The sequence below is a fragment of the Macrobrachium rosenbergii genome, chromosome 11 (assembly GCF_040412425.1).
Source record: "Macrobrachium rosenbergii isolate ZJJX-2024 chromosome 11, ASM4041242v1, whole genome shotgun sequence".
NCBI classification, from domain to species: domain Eukaryota; kingdom Metazoa; phylum Arthropoda; class Malacostraca; order Decapoda; family Palaemonidae; genus Macrobrachium; species Macrobrachium rosenbergii.
The window spans coordinates 33,112,400-33,137,153 of NC_089751.1; the positions used below are offsets into that span (position 1 = coordinate 33,112,400).

General features: G+C 35.3%; 1 protein-coding gene across 1 annotated transcript; it reads right to left on the reverse strand.

Annotated features, from left to right (window-relative positions):
- Positions 1-2,239: 2,239 nt before the first annotated feature.
- Positions 2,240-24,345, reverse strand: LOC136843297 (aminopeptidase N-like). The gene is made up of 18 exons (XM_067111498.1): positions 23,893-24,345; positions 17,038-17,325; positions 15,920-16,122; positions 15,591-15,746; positions 14,143-14,273; positions 12,143-12,320; positions 11,384-11,567; positions 11,039-11,195; positions 10,367-10,448; positions 9,756-9,933; positions 7,329-7,485; positions 7,004-7,183; positions 6,709-6,851; positions 6,138-6,322; positions 5,847-6,017; positions 5,416-5,559; positions 3,042-3,123; positions 2,240-2,632 (listed from the first exon to the last, which is right to left on the reverse strand). Exons 1-18 carry the CDS (start codon positions 23,959-23,961, stop codon positions 2,471-2,473), a joined length of 2,850 nt encoding a protein of 949 aa, XP_066967599.1. The 5' UTR covers positions 23,962-24,345; the 3' UTR covers positions 2,240-2,470.
- Positions 24,346-24,754: the final 409 nt, after the last annotated feature.

Consider the following 24,754-nt stretch of genomic DNA (forward strand, 5'->3'; position numbering starts at 1 on the left):
GCTTATCACTGTCCTTGATGTCTCTTAGTTCAATTAATCTATATTTACCGATGCAGCTACGTATGATTATACTTTCAGCGATATATTTCTGTATAAATAACATCAGTTTGTCTGTGGGAGTATATTTTTGTTCGTGTTGATGAGACCTTTTGTTTTTTCCTCTATATTTAATACATAGTTATTTTTCTATTCTGTTTCATTTAAACAAAGGCCTTCCATTTTCTTCAAGTATTTCAGCCCTCTCATTCCTGTATTTCAGGCGAAGTTCTCGTTTTAAATAATATCCTGGCTTCCGTTACTCTTTTAGAACTAGATGCAAAGCATTTACACTCAACAAATGATCGTAGTATGATAGTTTTTCGGAAGCCATACCTGATAATTTATCTATAGGATTTGTTCATTCTATTTCTTTCACCATTATCTCCTATCTCACAACCCTTATACTTTCCTGGTAGAAAAAAAAATAATCTTTATGTAAAACACTTTTTTTTTTTACATTCATTGTAAATACGTAGGCGTGTCATGAGTTCTACAACAGTTTCGCTTTATTTTGCCTTTGACATTTCCTTTTTTACGTCGCGTTTCTTGTAACTCTTTCCTGTTTTCATTGAAAATGCCATACACAGTACATGCAAAGACGTACGCAGAGTGCATTACGGGAAGTGGGCCACAGAGGCAATGAAGGTAAATAAAAAGTAAACTAATTAAAATAAACAAAAATTATTTATTACGAACATAGGCAGTAGAAAGAGAGAACTGAAGTGAACTGCATCTTTTCTGAAAGAACATTGCAATTCTATTGGATGTAGACGAGTCGTTTGATCAGGTTTAAAACTGTGGATGAGATTTACAAATTCTCTTTATGATTTATATAATTCAGTCTATTCGGTTAAACAAAGAAGCAGTAAGCTGAGTAGTTTTGTATGCCTTGAATTTGCACAACTAAATGTTCGTTTGATTACAAAAGAATTCAGTACTGTTGAAGAAAGCATTTCTTATGAAATCATGTGGAACTGTTCCCAGTCAAACTTTCAGGGTTATTGAATTGTGTGTTATTATTATTATGCGGCCTATTCTTGTTTCTGTTCATTTTACAGATTGCGTTATTGTTGTTATGCCGCCTATTTTGTTTCATTATTATTGTTTAGCTGTCTGTATGATTACCTAATTTTGTTCTGATTTTTCGTTACATTGTTATAATTGTGGCGTCGAGCAGTGTATGGCTCTGATAACAATATTGTGGTATGATTTGGTGTGATGGACTTGTCTATTGATTCCTTTACTGGTTTTAAGTACTGTTATCTTTGTTAGTTGATCATCTCGTGTTTTCGCACCCAAAACCTGGTCTCACTTGTAAATGATGTACATTAATTTTTATAATAAATTAGTTTTAAGGTTATATGATCGTTTTGCTCGGTCCTCCTCCTTCGTTAGTCGCACCTCCCGTCAGCCATTCCAGCCCAATTTCTTGTTTTTATTTTGAACCTGCTGGTCTCTGTTGACGACACCAGTACAGAAAATATTGTCTGCAGTATTAGAGCAGTAACTCATGATTATAATTTACAGTACCAAATCACTCAAGCTTCTCACTGACCCGTTTGATTTGTTAACGAGATTTGTAGTACATATGTTGACGCTAAATCTAATTTAATATCCAGTTTAGTTTCAATGATATTATCCTCCAAGTCAGTCATATTTGTGCCACGTATTGCCTGACGGACTAAATAATTATTCATATATATATATATATATATATATATATATATATATATATATATATATATAATATATATATATATATATATACATATATATATATATATATATATATATATATATATATATATATATATATATATATATATATATATATATATATAGTCCAGCTCCCAATGAAGTTGAATTTTCGAGTCTTCTTTCTGATTTCTGTGACAAGAGTGGGAAGTCTTCTGCTTCCTTTAATTCCTAAATTATTGGTCGTCCGCTTGTTTCAGTGCCAGATGTTACAAGTGTTCCTGCTATTCCAATGCTAGACTGCTAGTGTTGCAAGACTTGCTGCTTGTTTAAGTACAAGAGGTTGTAAGTGCTTCTGCTTATTTCAGTGTTAAAGGTTACAAGTATTCTTCCTTGTTCCAGTACCAAGAGCCACTAAACTTCCTAGAGTTGCTAACAGATTCTGTGAGAACATCAATGTTCGTAGATATCCGTATCTTACCAAACCAGGATGAATGAATCATAATTTGTATAAAAGAAAACTTTAACATGACCTATAAAATTATCATACCATTCTTCAGTAACACTCCTTGTGAGCTTTAACAAAGATACTTCTACAATTAAGAATGGTATACAAAGCATTCAACTTACAATATCTTTTGTAATGAAAAGTCCCATTCAAAATCTGATGAATTTAAAGTCAAGTAATTTTTTTTTTTATAAATTACAAGGAAAGAACCACTTGGCTATGGTCTTCTCAAATGGCAGATTTATATCCGATTTCTTCTAACCATCGGACGATGACGTCATAATTATGAGCCATCCAGTCTAGGTTCAGCTTAGCAGATTCCAGAACTTGCTCCGTCGCTCGCACGGCAGAGCCCAGCTGATCCTCGCAGTCGGCCTGGAACTTCTCGAGCTGGAAGTATAGAGTCAGATCATCAGTGCAGGACTATCCACTTTTCGCTGTTTGTGTTCTCTGGTATTCTGAGCGTCGCTGTCTTTAATCAATTGATTTTAATAACAGACTACCAACAAGTTATCAGTGGAAGGTCTTACTTTTCATATTGTTGGTAAATTACCCTAAAAAAGTGATGTTTTCATTTTACAGTCACCTGTGTCACTGAAGAATATGACGCATGTTACATCTAAACTATTGGTAATCTACGGTGATATAGCATTACAGCTTCATTTTTACATCGTTAAATCTCTCTCTCTCTCTCTCTCTCTCTCTCTCTCTCTCTCTCTCTCTCTCTCTCTCTCTCTCTCTCTAAGAAACTCATCTCACCTTTTTATTGCCTTGTATACTCGTATGTAAAATGACTTACCTCTTTTACTTCCAGTGGCGTATTGAAAGTGTTGGTTGCTGCCTTAACCACTTTTGATAGATGTCCAGAACCACTGCCAAAGCTAGAGTAAAAGAAACAATTAAGATTCCTCTACCACGAAATCATTGCATTTCACTTGTTTGGGCAAAAACGCCTTTTCTGTTCAGTAAAACAAAATTCTTCATGAGAAATATTATTCACATGTCGAAAACTACTTCATCTTCCTCTCCAAGACAAGATGGCACTGGTGATAAGAAATCCGAGTCCAACCTCAATGTAATGATTCTCATTTGCGTTACAAGAAAACAAATTTAGCTCCTTATCAAAGAGTAGAATTAGAAATAAAAATGAGGAAGGTCTGCAGATCGATGCATGTAATTTGTTTTTTTCCCGAGTATACGAGAGTTTATGGAATAACCCACGGGAATATAGAGAGAATAGTAAAACATATCATACGTTTACAGGAAGAAGTATAAAAGTCGACTTTATTATGGAGTGACCACTTCAGTCTACATACTATGTTATGCCTCTGTTATTCCCATATTAGTTCCTTACACAAACCCATAAATGACCAGAGGAGGTCAATGAAACATAAACAAAGTAATGTAATTAACTAAGACAGTAAACCGCGTGACTAAATTAGTACAGTACATATAATGATTTTGATGATGAATACTATGAATATTATAGTGAACATTATGATGATGCTAGTAGAGATTACTGACATTAAATATAACTGACATACTCGGTGCTATGACTATTATAGTGGACAATATGAATTATATGGTAAATACTTATAATATATCAACCTCTTATATTGATCCACAATCTTTATCAATCATTGATCCAACCCTCTGGTTCCTTTTTACACTCGTAACCTCAGCATTGTTAATATTCACTCGATTTTCTCCTCTTATAAATACTTTAAAACTTATATCAGTCTGGAAGCTTCTTTTCACCAGCACCAGTTAATGTTAAATCATCTGCCAACATAAAGAACTCCACACTCCATTGATGAATCCTTTCTTCTTCTACAAGCTTGCAGATACTGACTTTCGTCTCCTGCCTTTCATAACTTCTTTCATATATCCATCCATAAAAATAATAAACTGCCATGGAGGCATAATACGTATTATTCTGAGACTTGTTTTTATCCTAAACCAGTCACTCTCCCACCTGAATACTCCTAATACAAATTTCACTTGTATCAGCCAAACTTCTGATTGCTTAAGACAGAAAAGTTCTACACCTTTACAGCCTCAAGTTAAGTATATCAAAACTACCTCCATCAGTTCTAGCATAAACGTTTCCTGGTTCCATGTTTGTCACACACAGCTTTTATTTTTATGTTAAAACTCTCCACACAATTGCCTCATAAGAAGTACTTGATTTACTCACCAGATTCTTCGCCTAAACCTGCACTGCTCATCAGCTATCGCTCCTTCTGTCACTAGTTTTACTTTGTAATGTACTACCACTATTCCTCTCTCCCATCCATTTGGGACATTTCCTTGATCAAGCCATTCTGTACACACAGTGTCAGTCCTTTAATTAAACCATCACCACCGCCTTACTGTAGCGTCTCACATGCAATCCCATAGCCTTTTCCTTCTCAGACTTCTTAATGACCTTCCCTAGAGCTTCAATAGTCCCTTTCAATAAGCAATCTCAGATTTACACCAATACCTTTCTCTTGCATCTGTCATCTCTTATCTCTTTTATCTTTCATACTCAACAATTCGTTTCAAAATACTCACTCCACCTAGTCAAAGCTGAATTCCCTTCAGACATACTTCTTCATTTGCATCTTTCACTATTAGAGCCATTTGCTCATCGACCTTCTTTCTCTAACGAGTTCCCTCCATTAGCGTTTTTTTCCTCATGCTGTTACTTGCTCACATTTAACGCTACACTTTATTTCAAACTCTATGTTGTTATTGATCTCTTTATTTATTTCCTATAAACCAACATGACCCTCTCTGCTCCCTGTTCGCTACATTTCAAACAGTTTCCTTCAATCCTTGGCTAATCATCTTATTGCAATATATTATTTCTTCATCATAAGCACCTATACATGCAAATGTTCCCTGCCGACTCAACGACCCCGTCCTTGATCTTTATACGCACCCTTACACTTCTCCCACTTTTATACCTTTAACCCCAGTCCACACACACACACACACACACACACATATATATATATATATATATATATATATATATATATATATATATATATATATATATATATATATATATATATGTATATATATATATATATATATATATATATATATATATATATATATATATATATATATATATATATATATATATATAATTAGAGTGGTGCCTAAATTCCATAAGAACTTACTATTTCACAATCTTTGTCCAACGGTCTTGCAAGAAGTTCCATGCCAGGTCACGACCCACTGCATTCTTGGCTACAGTTTTGAAAACGGCAGAGGCATCTTGCTTCCTGATGCCACTGTCTGGGGTAAAGGCCATTTCAAGGTATCTAGAAGAAGAATGTAATTGGGAATGCCATTAGTTTGTCACATTTTTCAAGCCCATTAAGAAAATTAAGGCTTTTCACGTCTTTGTTTAGTATCTAGAATGTTTCGTCTCTCTTTATAACTGAACGATCCATATTTCCAACTAAAAAATTATTATTATTGGGGTAAAACACTAAATTTATGGTACTTATTAATTTAAGATCATAATCAATATATATAACTGCACGGCACATATGAGCTGAGTTACAAATCAGAGATGCCTAATTTCGGTCTCTGCCAAAAGACTTACCTTGACAGGACCCATATTTCTTTGGTACATCCTAGAGCATAGAGGATATCGGACTTCTCACTCCCTACATTAGACTTAGTATAACGTTTCCAAGCAGCGTTCCACTCTTTCTCTCCTCCATACTTAACTCCCATGCACAGGACAGTGCTTTGGACGTTTGGTGAGAAAACACTGCAAGAAGAAATGCTCTGCTCAACGAGGTTTTCATTCTTTCATATATCATAGAATCACCAATGCTCTTAAATAAACACATAAATGATACAGAACCAGACATAATCATTGTTTGTTTACCTCTGATTCGATGCTATCCAGTTCTGGAAAAGGCTTATGGCTTTGGTGATACATGGCGTGTGGCCAAGACCGCATGCCCAAGTCACTGCAACGACTCGTTTGTACTTCGTAAGGTGCTGGTCGGCCTCGTTGTCCTCAAACCCAACAGAATTATACAGGGGCACTAACAAGGTCAATAGATAATCCTGGAAAACAGAAATTATCGGGTCAATTTTATGCCAATGATTTTAGTAAACATATCAGTAGTGAATATCAAAAGTGCAAGACATGTCTAGTAGGCCACCTGAAATTATATACTTAAAATAATACTTCAGGGAGGCTCTCGAACTTGGAAACCTGAATTATTGTATGGCAAAATTTAAATATTAGATATATGCTGTAATAACAAAACACCTGCAGACCTTTCAGGCCTGTTTTTTTAAATTTTTATTTCGAACACTGAATAGTATATCTCCAGTTTTTAAGACAGAAATTTAACACTGAATTTCTTCCTCTCCATGCTAGGGCAGCCATAATTACTTCCATTAAAAAAATTATGCTATTAAAAGCAAAAACGATGAACATTAATTACCCTTAATGGCCCGTATCCAGCGGACCTCTCAAACATATTTTTCAAATAACTGAAACAGTCAAGGGCGGAGCTCCATGGGACATACTCAGTTTCGTTGCTCAAGTAACTGGACGTCGTGAGAGCTGTAGGATAATCTAGGAGACCTGTGAGAATTTTTAAGACCATGAGCAAACCAGCATCATTCATTTTTAAGGCCTCCAATTCACCACTAAAATTCAGACAATAAATGTTGTATTTATTCAGAAAATGACGAAGATAGTGGTAATTCAAATACAGGACTAAAAAAAAGTCATACCAGCCCTGGCTAAGTTCAGTGCATCGTCTAAGATTTGGGCTCTGTTGATAGTATGAATGACCGAATGTTCTTCCTTGAGCTGACGGTTCAACAGCCTCCAAGTGTTGTTGTCATAGTTGACCCTAAAGTAACCAGTCTCTTGGATATTCACTATCACCCAGTGAGACTCATCTGGAAGACCTGAAAAAAGAAAGCAGAGAACAACAATAAAAAATTTATATACGTTTTTCAGTAACTGCGTTCATCTATTTTTTTTTTACACTGGGATAAAATTTGTATCCCATAAAGTATTACATTGAAAGTAAATGGTATCTTGTTTTCTAACCGCTGATCTTCAGAGGTTTCCGGTCGTTTGACATCCAATGATTCGGACGGGTGACGCTGAAGTTTGATCTGGGCTGAGAGGTGTAACTGACTGGGATCCACCATCCTTCCTCGTGACCAGAGACACTCGTGTTCTTTCTGCCCAACCTGAACCACTCCTGAAGAATATTGCATTAACAGAAATATGAAAGAAATTCTAGTAATCATAAACAAAACCAGACAGGAGAAACTCCCTAGGAACTATTCTAAATCATGATGATGAGAGTAATTCTCTATACTAATCCAGCCTCCATAAAGTACTGTCTAAGCAACGTCTGCTAACTATAGCCAACACACAACAGAATCACAAGCAAGGTCTAAATAACAGAATACATGAAAACATATATTTCTTGAAACAGGAATTTTCTTATCTTTACACTACTGCACAGAAAAAAAAAATACACACACAAGGCTCACATCAGAGTTCCAAACCTTACACAACACCAGACTTCTGAGGCCATAAGTTATAAAAGAGGATAAGCTGGAGATATCTGTATTAAGGATATCAATGATGATTACAGGAAGCCATTTGCAAATTAATTTCATATACAGGAAAGGATATTTCCCAATGAATAGCCTCAACTCCACACGCAGACACACAAATAGAAGACGTTAAATTTCCAGTCAGAACTTCAGAGCAACGAAAAAAGAATGCATGATGATGTAGTATCCAGTCATATCAAAGGATTCAAGGTGACATCAAGCAAGCATTTTTCACAGTATCTTTTATCGTTTTTATCCTTTTATACATAAGAAAACTGGCTGCGTAGAGCAAAGTTCTGAAGATGTTAAAAGTCCAGTGAAAAGTTGTACCGAAGTATTCAGATAGCTAAAAGATTAATTTTACAGACCATCAATTAAAAATAACAATCTAGGCGTGTTATGGACTTCTCAGTTCATATCACTCAGATAAAACAATTAATACAATAATGGGTAATTTCTTTGATAGATATAAGAAGGCTATATTGAAAAAACAATAACTAGAAAGTAGAAAAATAAAATTCGCTTTTCAAGTTACGAAGTGCACAGAACAATACCAGGTATAGACCTTGATCTAATACGGACGTTGATAGACTGGGCGATCAATACGAGCGCACACACACACACAATAATATATATATATATATATATATATATATATATATATATATATATATATATATATATATATATATATATATATATATATATATATATATATATATATATATATATATATATATATATATATATATATATATATATATATATATATATATATATATATATATATATATATATATATATATATATATATATATATATATATATATATATATATATATATATATATATATATATATATATATATATATAAGCATTAAGCTACAAATGTCCTTTAATATCCAATTCACTCCACCTCGGAAAGAATATATTTTCATATGTGTTACCCTAAGGGAAATTTTTTTAGTTGATAATAAGTTCGTCGGCTCGGGGGTTCGAACCATGGAAGAGCAGAATTCAGGACTACAGCCATGCACCTTAAACCACACGGCCATCATATATGTTACCCTTCAGGTAACATATATAAAAATATATTATTTCAGAGGTAGAGCGAATTGTATATTAAAGGACATTTGTAGCTTAATGCTTGTATATGAATCACGGCAAAGTGATATAATTCATTCATAATATGGCTGCATGCGACAAACTCACCACACGGTTGTCATGGTAGAGGCAGGTTGATATCGATTCTAATTACAAATAGCTGAGTTCGGCAGTGATTTGTGGGTGGAGGTGGGTAGCAACTTATATCTCCCTTGATGGCCGTGTGGTTTAAGGCACGTCACTGTAGTCTTGAGTTCTTGTCTTCCGTGGTTCGAGCCCACGAGACGACGAACTTATTATAAACTAAAAAAGTCTCCCTCGGGTAACATATACGAAAATATATTATTTCAGCGGTAGAGCAAATTGGATATTAAAGGACATTTGTAGATTAATGCTTATATATATATATATATATATATATATATATATATATATATATATATATATATATATATATATATATATATATATATATATACGTGTATAACTTTGTAAATAAAAAGTAGTCCCAGGAAAATGAACTGCGAATCTTACAGAGAGGCTCATGAACAAATAACAGAACGCATTACGAATATCGCCGCATACACTAGAAAACCAGCTGTGAATTTTGAATTGCACCAAATGCCGAAAATTAGACACCAGAGGTGAAGTGATGCCATTAATCCGTTAAGTTTGTATACTCTTACATATCCAGAATGCCTCAACTCTAAACAAACCGTGCTCTTATTCTGAAAGTTACTATCAAAATAAAGTTCAGAATGTTACGGACTACAGCTTAAAGAAGGGAGATAAATTACATTACCTGAAGGAGGGTAGCTGTGGTGCCTTCTCTTTTAATGGACACCACTGGATACCCTTCTTTGAGAGTCCAGGTGTCCATTATAAGTTTCACCGTTAATTCTGCCGGCAGAGTGCCGTCGGCGTGCGCCGCCTCGGTAAGATATTCCCACAGGTCGTCTTGTTCGGCATTGGCCAACTGCCTGGTGTGGGACAATGGAAATAATTTAAGTGATAAATTTAAAGTGCCACTGTTGACTGTCACTTCACAGACTTACATCTACCCGGCATTTTAAAAAGAAAATACAAGATTGGGTCGTCATGACAATGACTTGAGCGTATTAAATAATAAATTTATTAATACTAAAGGATAGATATGCATTTGAGATATAATGAAAAACCCCGGGGTCCTGTTCACACACACACACACACAAACACACACACACACACACACACACACACACACACACACACATATATATATATATATATATATATATATATATATATATATATATAATATATATATATATAAACAACTGAGGAGGGAATTGAGTAGACATTTAGTTGCCTAGCCCAATTTGCCTACCCATCATCAGTTGGAGAAAATCAAATGAGTTCAAAACATCTACTTACAAGTTGTTCAGATAGTTGGTGAGACCTCGTCTGAAGGTTGCTTCTGTAAGGAAGCACTGCATCATTCGAATGATGGAAGCGCCTACAAAAGAAGAGAGAAGACAAAATAAACAAATCTTCCCGAAAGCTTTATCTTTCTGCAGCGCTATGTTCAAGCCAGACAACACGAATGCTTTGAATTATCCACTTAAAAAAAAAAAAAAAAAAACAGTAACTTTGTCTGCCTTTCTCTACAATACTAAGTGATAAACAGTGCTTCTGAGACATTTCATGGATCATGAAATCCTATTTACTATTAGTTTTCCAGTAAGAACACAATATCTTTTACTATTACCGATTTAATTTCTGTACACATTCATGTACAACTCATATGTACACATATAAGTTCTTGAAAAAGTTCTAGTGCAGAAGGCCTTTCTAATTTTAACATTTTAAGGACCATATTCTCAATAACGACCGAGAATTCATTCAGCCATGAATGAGAAACCAACCTTGTGCTTTTCTTTTAATTTCTCCTGTAGCTAACGAATATATATTCGCAGAATATATATGAATTTTAGTATTACATCTAAAAATCATGATCAAACTACGAAAAGCCATCTGTAAGCATAATACAAAATAACCGCAGATCACCTCATAAAAATAAGCTAGTACAATGAAACATTTACTTACCTTTCCTGTAAGAGATGAAGTCGAAAATCTCGCTAATCTGATCGGGATGATCAACTTCAACGTTGATGGGGTGTGACGAAAGAAGACTATCGACCTGCAGAACTGGGTGAACGATTGTCGTAACGAACTGTTCCATTGTTCTCCAGGAAGGTTCAGCCTATTCCATCGGGTTGGGATAAAATACTAATGAGCTGATAAAACATCAGATATCCTCTTATAAAAATGGAAGACGAAGTGTGGGAAAGAACAGTTAACGTATAAGATACAAACATAACAGGAACTCGATACTACACTCAAGTCAGATGAAAGATACAGAAGAGTGGGGTTCGTTGCTGCGATACTCACAGAATCCAGTGCGATGTATCCCATAAAGGATGCAAATCCCTCCTTCAGCCAAAGATCGGACCACCAGACAGGAGTCACCAGGTTTCCAAACCATTGATGAGCGATTTCGTGGGCCAGTACATACCCGAGCTCTTGTTTACTTTTCACTGAAGAAAGTTTATCGTTGTACAGTAAAGCGGTTTCCCTGTGAATGAAAAAAAAGAGAGGGGGGTAAAAGTAGACTTTTTTTTTTATTTGATTGACTTCTTGAAGCCAGACTTTCCCATGAAATTTACCCCTTATCGGCAGAGGAGAGTGAGGGAATAAAAGAAAAGTATGGACAATTCTGGGGCTCTGGCACATCAGAAAGAGCATCAAACTGAAAGCCGTGAGAAGTGATCTGCCAAAGAAATTTACGGCACTGTGGGAGAAAGCACCAAGATAACTTCTTGTTTTTTTTTTTTTAACTACATTGTTACTTGATTGCGGATCTAAAGACTTAGTTCCTTAACAAAACTGCGACAACAGCTAAGGTGATTGAATGTCACTGCATAATTTAGCGCCCAGGAAACTTTGGCAAAAGCATCAAACTTAATGGTCAAATTAGCCCTTACAGGTGTTTTACTTTAGTTTTCTATATAAGTACGCTGCAGTGTTAAAGTTATCTAGATAGTCAGTGATAAACGATTTTCATTCTCCCTGATGGTGCCATATTCCTGTGTGCCAGTGAATGATTTATTGAACAGACACCCTTCCATTGTTCAAACCGTGCTAAATTACCTGTAAGTAATGAGGCCCCAGTTTTCCATCCCACTGAACTTGAAATCAGGTAGGGCAGCCATGTCCAGCTTTGGCAGTGGAAACTTGATGTTGAAGTAATCTTCGAGGAATGTCAGAATGGGCGGCGCTACATCGCGAGCATACACAGCCTGATCCAAAGCTTCCGCTCGTGTCCACACTAAGGGGAGGAAGAAGAGAAATGTTTAGTGATACGAAGAGATTTCTCGACATGAGCTTGTGTAAGGTTAAATCTACCGTTACAGAAACAAGAAAGGGGTAAACATTTGCAACATAATTGCAAATATGAAGTTTGCTATATGATTAGACACCACATATACAATACTGCTCTAAAAAATAATTGCATATCAATAGGAAAGTTTTCTGTTCACCATTAAATATGGAATCCTTCGTAAAGTCTCACAAATATTAACGAGAAAACAATGGTCCCTACGGTTTGATATTTTTACATTCTGTAAGTCGCTGTTAATAAAGAGGCACAATGTTCAGCAGATATTTTTTTTTATTTAATCAGTACACACACACACACACACACACACACACACACACACACACACACACACACACACACACACATATATATACATATACACACATATATATATATATATATATATATATATATATATATATATATATATATATGTGTGTGTGTGTGTGTGTGTGTGTGTGTGTGTGTGTGTAAAATATGAGAAAATCATATAGGAAATAATGGATAAATTGTTCTGGAAAAGTCGGAAAACGATTATAAGACAAAGCAATTCCAGTACAAAGAGAAAATATTTTAATCAGTGATCATTAAGTCATTTTGCTAATGTTGTTCCCCTTGCAGTCAATGACTGGTAAAAACAAGGTTCAACTAATCAGCAACAGTCAGCGGAAGTTCAAAATTATTAGTCCACTGCTTATAGACTACAAAGTCCATACGGCTGACGCCCAGTAATTAAGAAATCAAGAATTTTTAAGGACATTATTGTAATTCTTGGAAAAATGCATCATTGCATTTCATTAAAAGTAGATTAGGCATAATTAATTTACATCAACGGGTACAATAATTAATGAGTTATATTTGTTGTAAAATTTTTGTTGGGTGAAGAAGCAGATACTGATACATTCACACATATGTATCATGTCTATGACGTCAGAATAATGTGATACTCGAGTATACATAAAGGAAATATAAGTGGTCCTGATATATATATATATATATATATATATATATATATATATATATATATATATATATATATATATATATATATATATATATATATATATATATATATATATATATCAGGACCCACTTATATTTCCTTTATGTATACTGAGTATCACATTATATATATATATATTTATATATTTTATATATATATATATATATATATATATATATATATATATATGACCTTTTTCCGAAAGAAAAAAAGTTACAAGTTGCAAAATAACTGAAAAAGGGAAACGTACGTTACAGCTAATGGAAAAATAAGAATGTCAGAGAGTGAATAAAAGAGAAGATACTAAGACTAGGGATGAAACGAGATAATACTCACTATTGGTATGTAGGATTACAGGAAGGGAAAATGATGAACAAATACTTTAACTTGAATGTCAATAGCACGGGAAAGACCATGTTATAAATGTTTGTACTGTACATAACTCTTCATCCACATCTTTATTAAGCATCACTGTCTACACATAAATGAAAGTATAAAAATTCAGCCTTTTCAATAACTTGCCCAACAGAAACTTAAGAAGCCTGTTCAAAAGCAATTATGATGCAGAAGCAGTTATCGGAGTAGTTATGAACTGTAACTGACAGGTAAGAGAATCCCACGAGACCGACCAAAGTTGGATCTCCATAAATAATTAAGGAAGGTGATGGTGGCCTGTAAAGGAATGGATGTTTAAGGCACAGTCTGGCCTACTTAATTCACACACGCAAAGTAACAAACAAAAAGCTACTTACAATTAGAGAAACTCACCTTTGAAAAGCGTGTGATTGAGTTTATCTGAAGAAATGAATCCAAAGTCAGAGATGAGAAACCCGACCAGGTAGGTCGACATGCGAAGGGTCGTATCGAAAGTGTCCCATACCCAGCCTTCCTCGCCTTCTCTGTTTACAAAATGTGAAGAACATTATGCTTTCCTCGCCTTCTTTGTTCACAAAACGTAAAAACTAATGTTCCACGTCGTATTCTGTATGAAAATGATTTTGAAAAATTATTTTTCCAACGGATTCTTCAACCGGTTATCAATTTGATGACAGTAGCTGCTGCTTTTGAAAAAAAAAAAAATCCCATTCAGTGCTCCAATAAAGATCCTGTTTGATGTAAATATAACCCTTACCTCTCTGCCCATTGACTACGTAAGTGCAAACGAAAACATAAAAAAGTGGATAATGCTAATATACGACGACAGTAAAGTTAAAAAAGACTTTACAGTCAAAATAACAGATAATTTGTCTGTTACTCTGATAAATATAGGGATAAATATTATTTATGCTATAGATGTATGTACTCTTTATTTTTAATATTATGTAATTTCTGAATGCGGAAGTGTACGTAACAAAATGTCTACGTTAATAAGCTATTGTCGAATAAAAAAAAAACTGAAATATGTGATAGACAACACGGTGAACTTCAAGAAAACAAAAAGGAAAGAGATACTACTATAATGATAAAGACAAACATAACACTGTTTACAAAGTTTTGTAAATAACTAAATTCCCATAAATAACGAAAGCAGGAAAAGAGTTAAAGCAACTGTTTCCAGTCGTTGGATTACCTTTGGTTTTTCGCCAAAATAATTTGCCTCAATTGGGGCAGAACGTAGCCAGATTCTTAAGAAAGAAGGGAAAAACGATGGTTACTATCTTTCTCGTAGTTCCGTAAATCCTTTTTATACCTTAATAATATATATATATATATATATATATATATATATATATATATATATATATATAGAGAGAGAGAGAGAGAGAGAGAGAGAGAGAGAGAGAGAGAGAGAGAGAGAGAGAGAGAGAGAGATTTATATATATATATATATATATATATATATATATATATATATATATACATATGGTGTGTGTGTGTGTGTTTTATGAGTCTGTCAACATTAATGTGCGAAGCATAAACCGTCTATCATCCTTCTGCTATGTTACACTCCACTAGTCTCTCTCACACAGATGCCAATATTTCCTCTCTTCCTCCTTAACCACCCTATCCGGAACTTTCCAGTCTACATTGAACATTAATTCTCTCTTTATTTTGACTATTAAGACACACAATGGAACAGGCAACTCGTTACCTACCAGGCCTGATTTGGCCTCTGTCAAAGTAACGTGAACAAAACCCTTTTGAAAACTATCTCCTATTCTCATGGGTCTCAAATATAGGAATCACGGGCTGGTTGAAAAACCAATGTTACCAACATAGGATCGGTGGCGACAAGGGGCATGTTCGAGAGCGCCGTCATGTTTTCTTGTCGCGCCAGATGGATGTCGAACGTGGCCTTGAATCCAGGCTCGTCAAAACAAGGGAATGCCCTTCTGGCGTCAGTAGGGGAAAACTGGGACGCTGCTAACAACCTGAAATGGAGAGGTGAATGATGAGGTTGGCGGATTATACAACAGACAAACATTCCACAGCGCATGATCAGTTTAGGAGATTTCACATACTCGACTCAATCTGTTTGTGCTGGAAATCTGTAACGCGACATTCCGAGACGTTAAGTTCGATCTCAAGATCTGCATATTCTTACTTTTCTTTTCCTTGAGAGTCTGTGTACTGTGACCGGTAGAATCCCACGAGCCTGTCATTGAGGTAACCTTCAAAGTCCATGTGGAAGACGTATGTGTTATCCCTGACCAGGTCCTCAGAAAGCAGGGCTGTGTACAGCTGAAGCTCGGGATCGTAAGTCTGCTGCACCACTGTATAGGATTTGCTGTCGTTAAGACTCCTGATCTGGGGGTCATGGGACGAAAGTTTTAGCATTCTTTCGAATATAAAATGAATACAGGTAAAAATTTCTAAGTGAAAAGGCAGGCAAAGAATAGTAAAATTTAAGTAAAATGTCTTAGTCTGAGGTAATGCAAATGTCAAATCATAATTTCCAATTTTCGTTTTATCATTCTGCAGACATGAAATAATTTTATGGATACCAATAGTCGTTACTGATAATCTAAAGGCACATATTTTCTTAATCAAAACACTAAGCATAATTTACACACAAATATACGCACATGCACACACGTATACATATGCGTGCGTATGTGTTTATGATAATAGTGTTCATTTTATGAATGTTTCTAAATTTACTTATGGAAATGTGTTCTTAAAGTTTCCAAAATGGGATTTCCATAAGCATACAATACTTAGGAAAGAGAATATGTGAAGAAAAGTTTGCTAATTATGTGTTCTTACAGATTAACTGCAAATGTTAAATCAATAATTTCAATGGCATGCAAAGTGGTGGTTGGAGGTGTATCTGACTATTACCTCACTGAACTAAATGTAAAAACAGGAATTTTTATGTGGATAAGAAGTACTTAAAATGTTCCTTTAGATGTAATTAAGTTCAATAGAAAAAAAATAAAGAACTTAGGGCAATGAATGATGAAACATAGGCTAAAGTTGAGACAGCACAGGGTACTTACTGCTTCAGGATTATAGGAAGAAGGAATATAAAATGGCTGTCGAGTTAATGAGAGATGTTTGGCAAAAGGAGAAATGAGATAAATTGAAGTGTGGGTGCAGGAATAAATACAAATTCGAGTAAGAGTGTACTTTTCCCCATTGCTTGTCCTATCAAACTATGTCCTACCAAAATAAAGTGGAGAGAAACAAGCATGACATTTGCAATCATAATAATTAACTTACAACTACAGTCTCGTTCTTGGTTATGATATCAACCATGTTAATAACCACTCGATCGGTCGTCTCGGCTACTTTGAGCGTGATATCAACGGATCCGTAGATGGTAAGGTTGCCATTGATGAGGGGTTGCAACCTGATGACGTAATGCGTTGGAAGAATAGAGCCTGGCAAACGTGCTGATTTGCCATCGAAAGATTTGGCGCCGATCTCTGGCGCAGATGCCGAAAAAGGAACTTCATTCAGCAGCATCGGTCCGAGCACCGTCGTTACCTCTACCTCTGAGTCATGGCTCTGTTGGGACAGGAAAAATCGATAAAAGAGTGAAAGAACAAATAGTTACAACGACAAAATACCTTTATTCATTTTCTGTCGAGAAATGAAACTCAAGGTCTCATGCAAAAAAACAAAGCAATAGCTTCTAAAACTCGAGATTCAAGGTTATAGAAAGATTTCAAGACCTTAGGTTATAAGTCTATTTCTATTTTAGTTATACTGCACTATAAACAAACCAATAAATTCCCATTTCTTTTATTATTCTCCAATTTTATGCATATCAACTACAAAAAGATTCTCCAACGAATACTTTTTAGTTCTTTAAATGATTCTGGGCTCCATCAAAGCGCAAAATCACATATAAGGTGTGACGCTAATAAGTTTTCAAAAAGTAATAAATTGGTGATTTCCCTCTTCCTAACCAAGATTCTTTTTGATCTGGAAGAGTATTCGCCAGAGGAACTTACATATTACACCTCTACTGATAGACACACTTTATTTGGAATAATGAATTTGCTTTTTGGGGAGAACAGTAATTGCAAATTACATCAATCAGCACAGGCAACAAATCGTACTACAGGTCATTTTCCACAGAGCTGCATGTGTCATGCCGCAGTTAGATAGTTCGAGACTCACTCACTCTCTGTCTCCAGAATCGTGATAGATGTGGTATTAGTTGCAACTAACACTTTGTGGTTATGAGTTCATACCCTTCGCAGATCATTATAGATTTCACGGGCACACGGCCGTTATGTGCCTATGAGCAGCGAATTTATATGGGATTAGCAGATGATAGGTGTCGTGGGAAGCATTCATGTTTAATTAATGTCATTATAACAGCAATTTTCATTCAGTCCTTGAACTTTTTTATTATTAATGACGAAAACAACAACACCAGTAATAATAATAATAATAATAATAATAATAATAATAATAATAATAATAATAATAATAATAATAATAATAATAATGTTCGCCTAGCGAACAATGTGCACAGCAAAAGTGGCGAACCTTGTTCCTTGGTCATTACTGATAAATATATGGAAATAGGTCAGTAACAAACAAACAGGCAAGAGTGAAAGCGTAACATCCTTCTAACTGCATTGGTGAAGTTAATAAATGTCCATATTCTACTGTAGTCACGACATGGGAGAAAAAAACAGATGAACTTATTAGGGAGGTAACCGTACTGCAAACGCCAGCTCTGAAATGAGTGCAAGTCAATGCAGTATCTCCCATGTCTGCTGGTTGAGAATATGATTCTCTTAATTCATCAAATAAAACACTCATGCACTGAGTGCAACGAAAATTATATAACTTTTTAGATACTGTCAATTCATATGCCGTTATCGGTAGTAAAAACGGAATTAATAATAATAAACAACTGAGGTGGTTGATTCATCATCAATACAATAATTTCTGAATAAAAGATCCACTATCGTTCAGATTCTGGGAGAGATAATACGAATGATAGCAATTACTGAATAAGGGGAAGAATGAGTCCACGCCTGTATTTGTTTTCTTGTGAAATAATAACTACCGGCGCATTACACCCAAGGTCGGTCCAAGTGATTGTACTGTAGACGACGCGTTTTCCAAGTCCGTCCCTTTAACCCTTTTGACCTTGAAGCGCCGCTCAGTCTCTTCCTCTCTCTCTTTCGAGACGTTTTGCTGATAACAAAAGGAAAATAAAGAGTCGCAGGAAAAGATTATAATCTAGTCACGGCAATCCTTCCGATACAGAGACCAGGTTACAATGAATGTTCAAGTCATCCTGTTGGGTATATTACATAGAGAGAGAGAGAGAGAGAGAGAGAGAGAGAGAGAGAGAGAGTGCTAAATAACTACTTGAAAATAAATCTGTTTTGGTCAAGAGACAGACAAGTGGTTGACGAGGATTCATCTTTTCCTTCTTCTTCCTTTTTTTTTTTGCTTCTACGTTATATAGCGCTTTGATAAAAGCGTACAAAAGATGTGACAAGAAGAAAGAGAAATATTTCAGTTATGCACTAAAGCTTACCGAAGTCTACACATCGCACGTTCTAACTATGTACAATTGTATTGTGAAATTAAAAGTGAACTGCTTTAGAAGTATAGATCAATTCTTAGTGCTATACGTTACCGATATGTTAATAGTTGATAATAATACGACATGATATCTTTGGTGTCCGCAATCAAGACTTCTGAAAGTAGTTACAAATTCTTGAAAGTCATGCAAAATTACTTTCATTAAAACCTTACGAAAGAAACACTGAAAATTAAACCAGTAAGTACATCGGTAGAATGATTTTGAGAAAAAAGAAAACAACAAACGTATACAACACAAACTGCCTACTGTACTTTCCTAGAGTCATTTGTTTGTTCCAACCCAATCACGTGAAACTAGTTTTAAAAAAGGCGGGGAGCCGGGGGGGCGGTGCTCGGTAAACCAGTTTAGACAGTGGGAAGTTGCAACATTTCACAAGGAGAAAGGCTTAACAGGAATGCATGGGTTAGTGGGTTCAAAAAAGTGGATCCAATCTCTTCACAGATTAAACTCGGGGGTCATTTTTCAATTATGAAGGGCAATTTTTAGTATTATGAAGGGACGGTAGCTGAACCAACTGCACAGAAAGCTTCTTTAACATCAGCAGCTTTATGCATCTACACGGAAGGCTTATCTGCATTGCACTGATACTCACTATGGACACCATCACACCTCTATCTTTCACGTGCTTTCCCACTTCCCTGAGACTAGGGCTTCTCTATTTCTACAACATCTAGCCAACACTTTCTTAGTTTCTCTAGCATTCTGCCACCCATCAAGTCGCTATTCATTCTCTCCACAGTATCAGACCACTTAAAATGCACTTATTATCTTTTCATTTAAGCTGTCTATACCTTTCTACTGTATTTGTATAATAAAATTTCTCACCGTTTCAATCATTCTTGCTTCATAACTAATAAAAAAAACTAATTTTACCCTTCTCTTTCTATTCAGGACCAAAACTTCACTTGCATATAACGCATAATCAAACTTTTTCTCTCCATTTTCTCTTTCCCAAATATACTCATTCATATTCTGCTTTTTTTAAATTGTGCAATTCCAACAATCAAGCCATTTCCTTACATACTTTCCTCATCTTCATTTACTCAAGACTGCCACCCTTACCTCCATCCAGCCCAGCAAATTTAATCTTCTTCTCTTACTCTTTCTAATTCCAGGACTATATACACTTACAATGAAACAGAAAATTTATACACGCACAAATATTTACCTATTTTTTTATGACTTCCAAGCTTTGTGGTGCCCGCCGGAACCTAGCTGACGATATCACGAACTATTTTCCGTCGCCAGTTTGCTTTTATTATCTTGTCGACACTGTCACTTCCATAATTTCCCTAAGTGTATCATTTTTCGCGCTGCCCTGCCATCTGACTCGTGCCATTCTTCTTAAAGCTTCATTCTCAAAAGGACAAAATCTTTTAGATATAGTTTAACTGTCATACCATGTATCATGTTCGGGTAGCAGTAAAAATCTTATTAGACTAATATGTCATTTTACTGTTGGATATAATTTTAGCCTGTTTTACTTTCAAATTTTACTGGGCCCTCCCACATATTGACTTGCCTTTATCATCCCAAGACAGCATGTATTGGATATGATTGTCATAAATATCTGAAAGATCCAACTTTACTTAACTTTATATATTGTATAATTAACGTAAATACCGTAGTGACGCAAGAGCCCTCAGGATACCGGTCTGTGGACGCCGCCCAATGCCTTCTCGTGATCAGCAGGATCATCAGTAGCGGATTTTTAAATTTCATTCACTGATGCGCAGTGTCTTGACAATAACTTTCTCCAGCCCGATGAGGATATGCATGCTGATTATCTTCATTACAACCGACGTAAGTACATACAATGCCTTTGTAGATACCACATGTAACCAGGTCACAGGTTTTTTGGTACATTTGGTATGACTTCTAATCTCCATTCGCCCGGGTTTGTTTCTCATTCCATATTCTAACAGGGTTGCCATATCTAATTTGCTAAAGGAGGCCACTCATTTTCTTAAAAGGCCAGATTTAAGGCCAAATTGCTTTTGATAATGAATAAATGCAGCGATTCACAAATATATGAATTTTTGCTAGGATGATATAAACTTGAGGTTATAATAACTCAACATTTATTAATGAATTTGGAAAACATAATGGCAATAATTGTGTTTAGAAACTCGGAAAGCATAATGACAATAATTGTTTAGAAACTCGGAAAACTCAAGGCCAATAATTGTGTTTAGAATTCTTGTTGGATTATTTCATCAAATGCCTCACAATCTTTGTCGCTGAGATTACTAAACATTGATGGGGTTCCTTCAGCTGCTTCCACCTTTGTCATATACATCGACTTATTAAGTACACTCAGCATTTTGTCTGTAATATGAAACTTGTTGCAGCACTTGCCACTGCTAGAAAGATAACTTATTCTTAATACAACTTTCATAGTTTCTAATGAAATCCTTCTCCGTAATTTGCTCTTGACATTTGTTAGATGAGAAAAAATCCGTTCCACAGAAGCATTACTCCAGGGAATTGTATGAGCCTACAAGACAGTTTTAGCTAGCCCATTACAGCATTTAACTAACTCCTGGTCATTTTTATAGTTTAATACAGTAGCCCGAAACTTAATGGTGTCATTTGGTATTTCTTTGTCACAAAATTCAAGTTTCCAGTCTACAAGCATGAGTCTGTCATATTGATGCTGTAGCTGTAATGTTTAACAGGCATTCTCTGCTTTTGCCAGCAACCATATCCAAAATATGGTTTAATGTAAATGAAATGCTTGAAAATTGTAACAACCATCATATTCTCTCTCTCATTTTAAAGTATGGTTCTGAAATAAAATATTTAGTTATTTGCCATTTTAAGATCATATGGTTGTCAAAAAAAGACCAGAAATAACTAATGGAGTTTACCTGGATGTCAAAATTTCAGAGGCCAAATGTGCCAGAAAAAGGCCAAAATGGTCTTAGAAGGCCAAATCTGGCATCCCCGATTCCGCAAAACATACTAGTTTAGCATTCAAAGTGTCATTTCATTTTGAGCCAAAATTCAGGCTCTGAAGTAAAATCTTCATATTACACTGCTTCTATCAACTTAGTTCCTTATCGTCGATTTCATTTCAGAATTCTTAATATCCGTAACGAGTTTCGAGTGGAATGGAATGTTCTGTGTGAATACACTTTCGTTAAAATGTAAACGAAATTATTGTGGGAATAATAGGCCTACTGTCCAGTGCCTAGGATATTTTCCTACAGAATAGTAATGTGGTCAGCTTAAGTTTTAGTTCTATAATAAATTGCTTATTTCGTGAAATAGTGATATAGAAGGGCCTGAGTTGTGACATGGAAGAAAAGTATGGCCTGAAACCTGAAACTGTCGAATGGGATCCTTCAGATCGAACTATCAACAAGAGGGCCTCCGAAAATAAACCTTGATGATGATGATGATGTGATAGAGGATAGCGTTCGTTTCCGGTCCGAACATCCCTACTCGAGTTTTTATTATATCTTTCGAATCTTTATAAAAAAAAATGAAAAAAATATTCCATATACATAATTCTTGCAAACTAATATTTATCACAATAAAAAATAAAACACATGCAAATGATTGAGGATGTTTTCTGTTTCAATTCTACGAAATGCACTTAGGGACATTTGCTCCCCCAGGGGCTAGTACTAAACACGGCGAAACAGTGTAGATGAATCACTGTTTAGTACTAGAACTCGTGGAATTAGAGTTCGGTCCGGAAGCGAACTTTTACCGTGATATATATATATATATATATATATATATATATATATATATATATATATATATATATATATATATATATATATGTGTGTGTGTATGTATGTATATATATATATATATATATATATATATATATATATATATATATATATATATATGATACAACACACAAAACTTAAAGTATAGCCTGACAGACACTGCTGGTACAGCCAACAACAGAAACACTTTCACCTTGGGTAAATATCTCAAGACATTCAGTCTGATCTGCATCTGCTGGTACTTTGTGGATAATGTTTCTGGTGAGTATAGTTACACTAAATGTGCTACGACGATAACCATACTGATGCAAACCGCACCAAATACATGTGTTGATGACCATAATTCACTAATCAAAGCATTTTTGGCGTGTAAAGCAGGTGTTCATGCTATATATCCCAGTTTGCCGTACACGTTTACCCCGTTTCATTTGACCACATGTATGTAGTATGTGTTTGTGGTTTAATTCAGTGAAACGGGAATAAAACATAATGTGATTCCTTCAGAATTTTGGAGATAAATTTCAATGAATGTATCGGCCGTTTTATGGCGTAATATTGCCTATTATTGCCGCAATGACATCTAACAACACTGATCTTCGCTAATGTTTTCACACATGAATTTATGACTGATATAATAATAACTGGAATACTTTACAAGTAATATTTATAAGCAACTTAGAATTTTTACGAAGTGACAATCTGTTCCTTCATATCATAATAATAATGATCAATCACATAAAACTTTCTTACCTGATGTTCTTGGGCATTTGACTTTGACGTAAGGCAAATCACAGCGAAGGTGACAATCAGTAGCTTCATGATTTCCAAAGCCTTTGTTTTCCAACGTGATCTTATATTATAGATAGGAATGTACAGGAAATTGTCTTTGGGTAATTTCACTGGTGATTACTTAATTCTACATACTCTCAGAACACTTCCGACCGGTCGCACCGAACACAAGGATAAACAGGAATCGCAATCGAGCTGAAACTTTCAAGACACAACCTTCCACGACGACGTCTATTGAACCCACTGCGACTGGGAGCCGCTGGTGGGCGGTGGCCTTGATGGATGTCTGTGAAATTGAATCTTATCCAGAGACTGCTGAAGATGTAGACTACTGAAGCTGCCGCCTGCGGGAGTACGAAGGAGGTGAAAGGTGTGTGACCAGCTGCCCTTTTGCTGGAAACTACATTTTATCCCTTATGCCTACCGCCAGCGTTTGCTTTTTACTGAGATACTCAAGGTTATCATCACCTCGAAAAGTAGTCATTAAACAACAGCATTCTGGCGCTGGCGATACATTCTTTTTTATGTGTTTGTGTCTGGTTCGTTCACGGTACTTTCTCCTTAAAGGAATGATAAAGGACATTCGCACATTGCACGATTTTTAAGTAATATTGATGTTATGCATGAAACAGTATTCACCCTCTGGCCGTGAAACACCACCAAGTCTGTCTGTATAGTGAACTTCGCGTAATATGCTAACATTTTAGATATTAAACCCATGCTTTCAGTTCGCGCTTTTCTTTATTTTCTCCATGTCACATAAGTCTTTCAGCTTAAAATAGCCTTTGGGGCTAATTGTTAGCCTTGATTTATTCTGATGTGT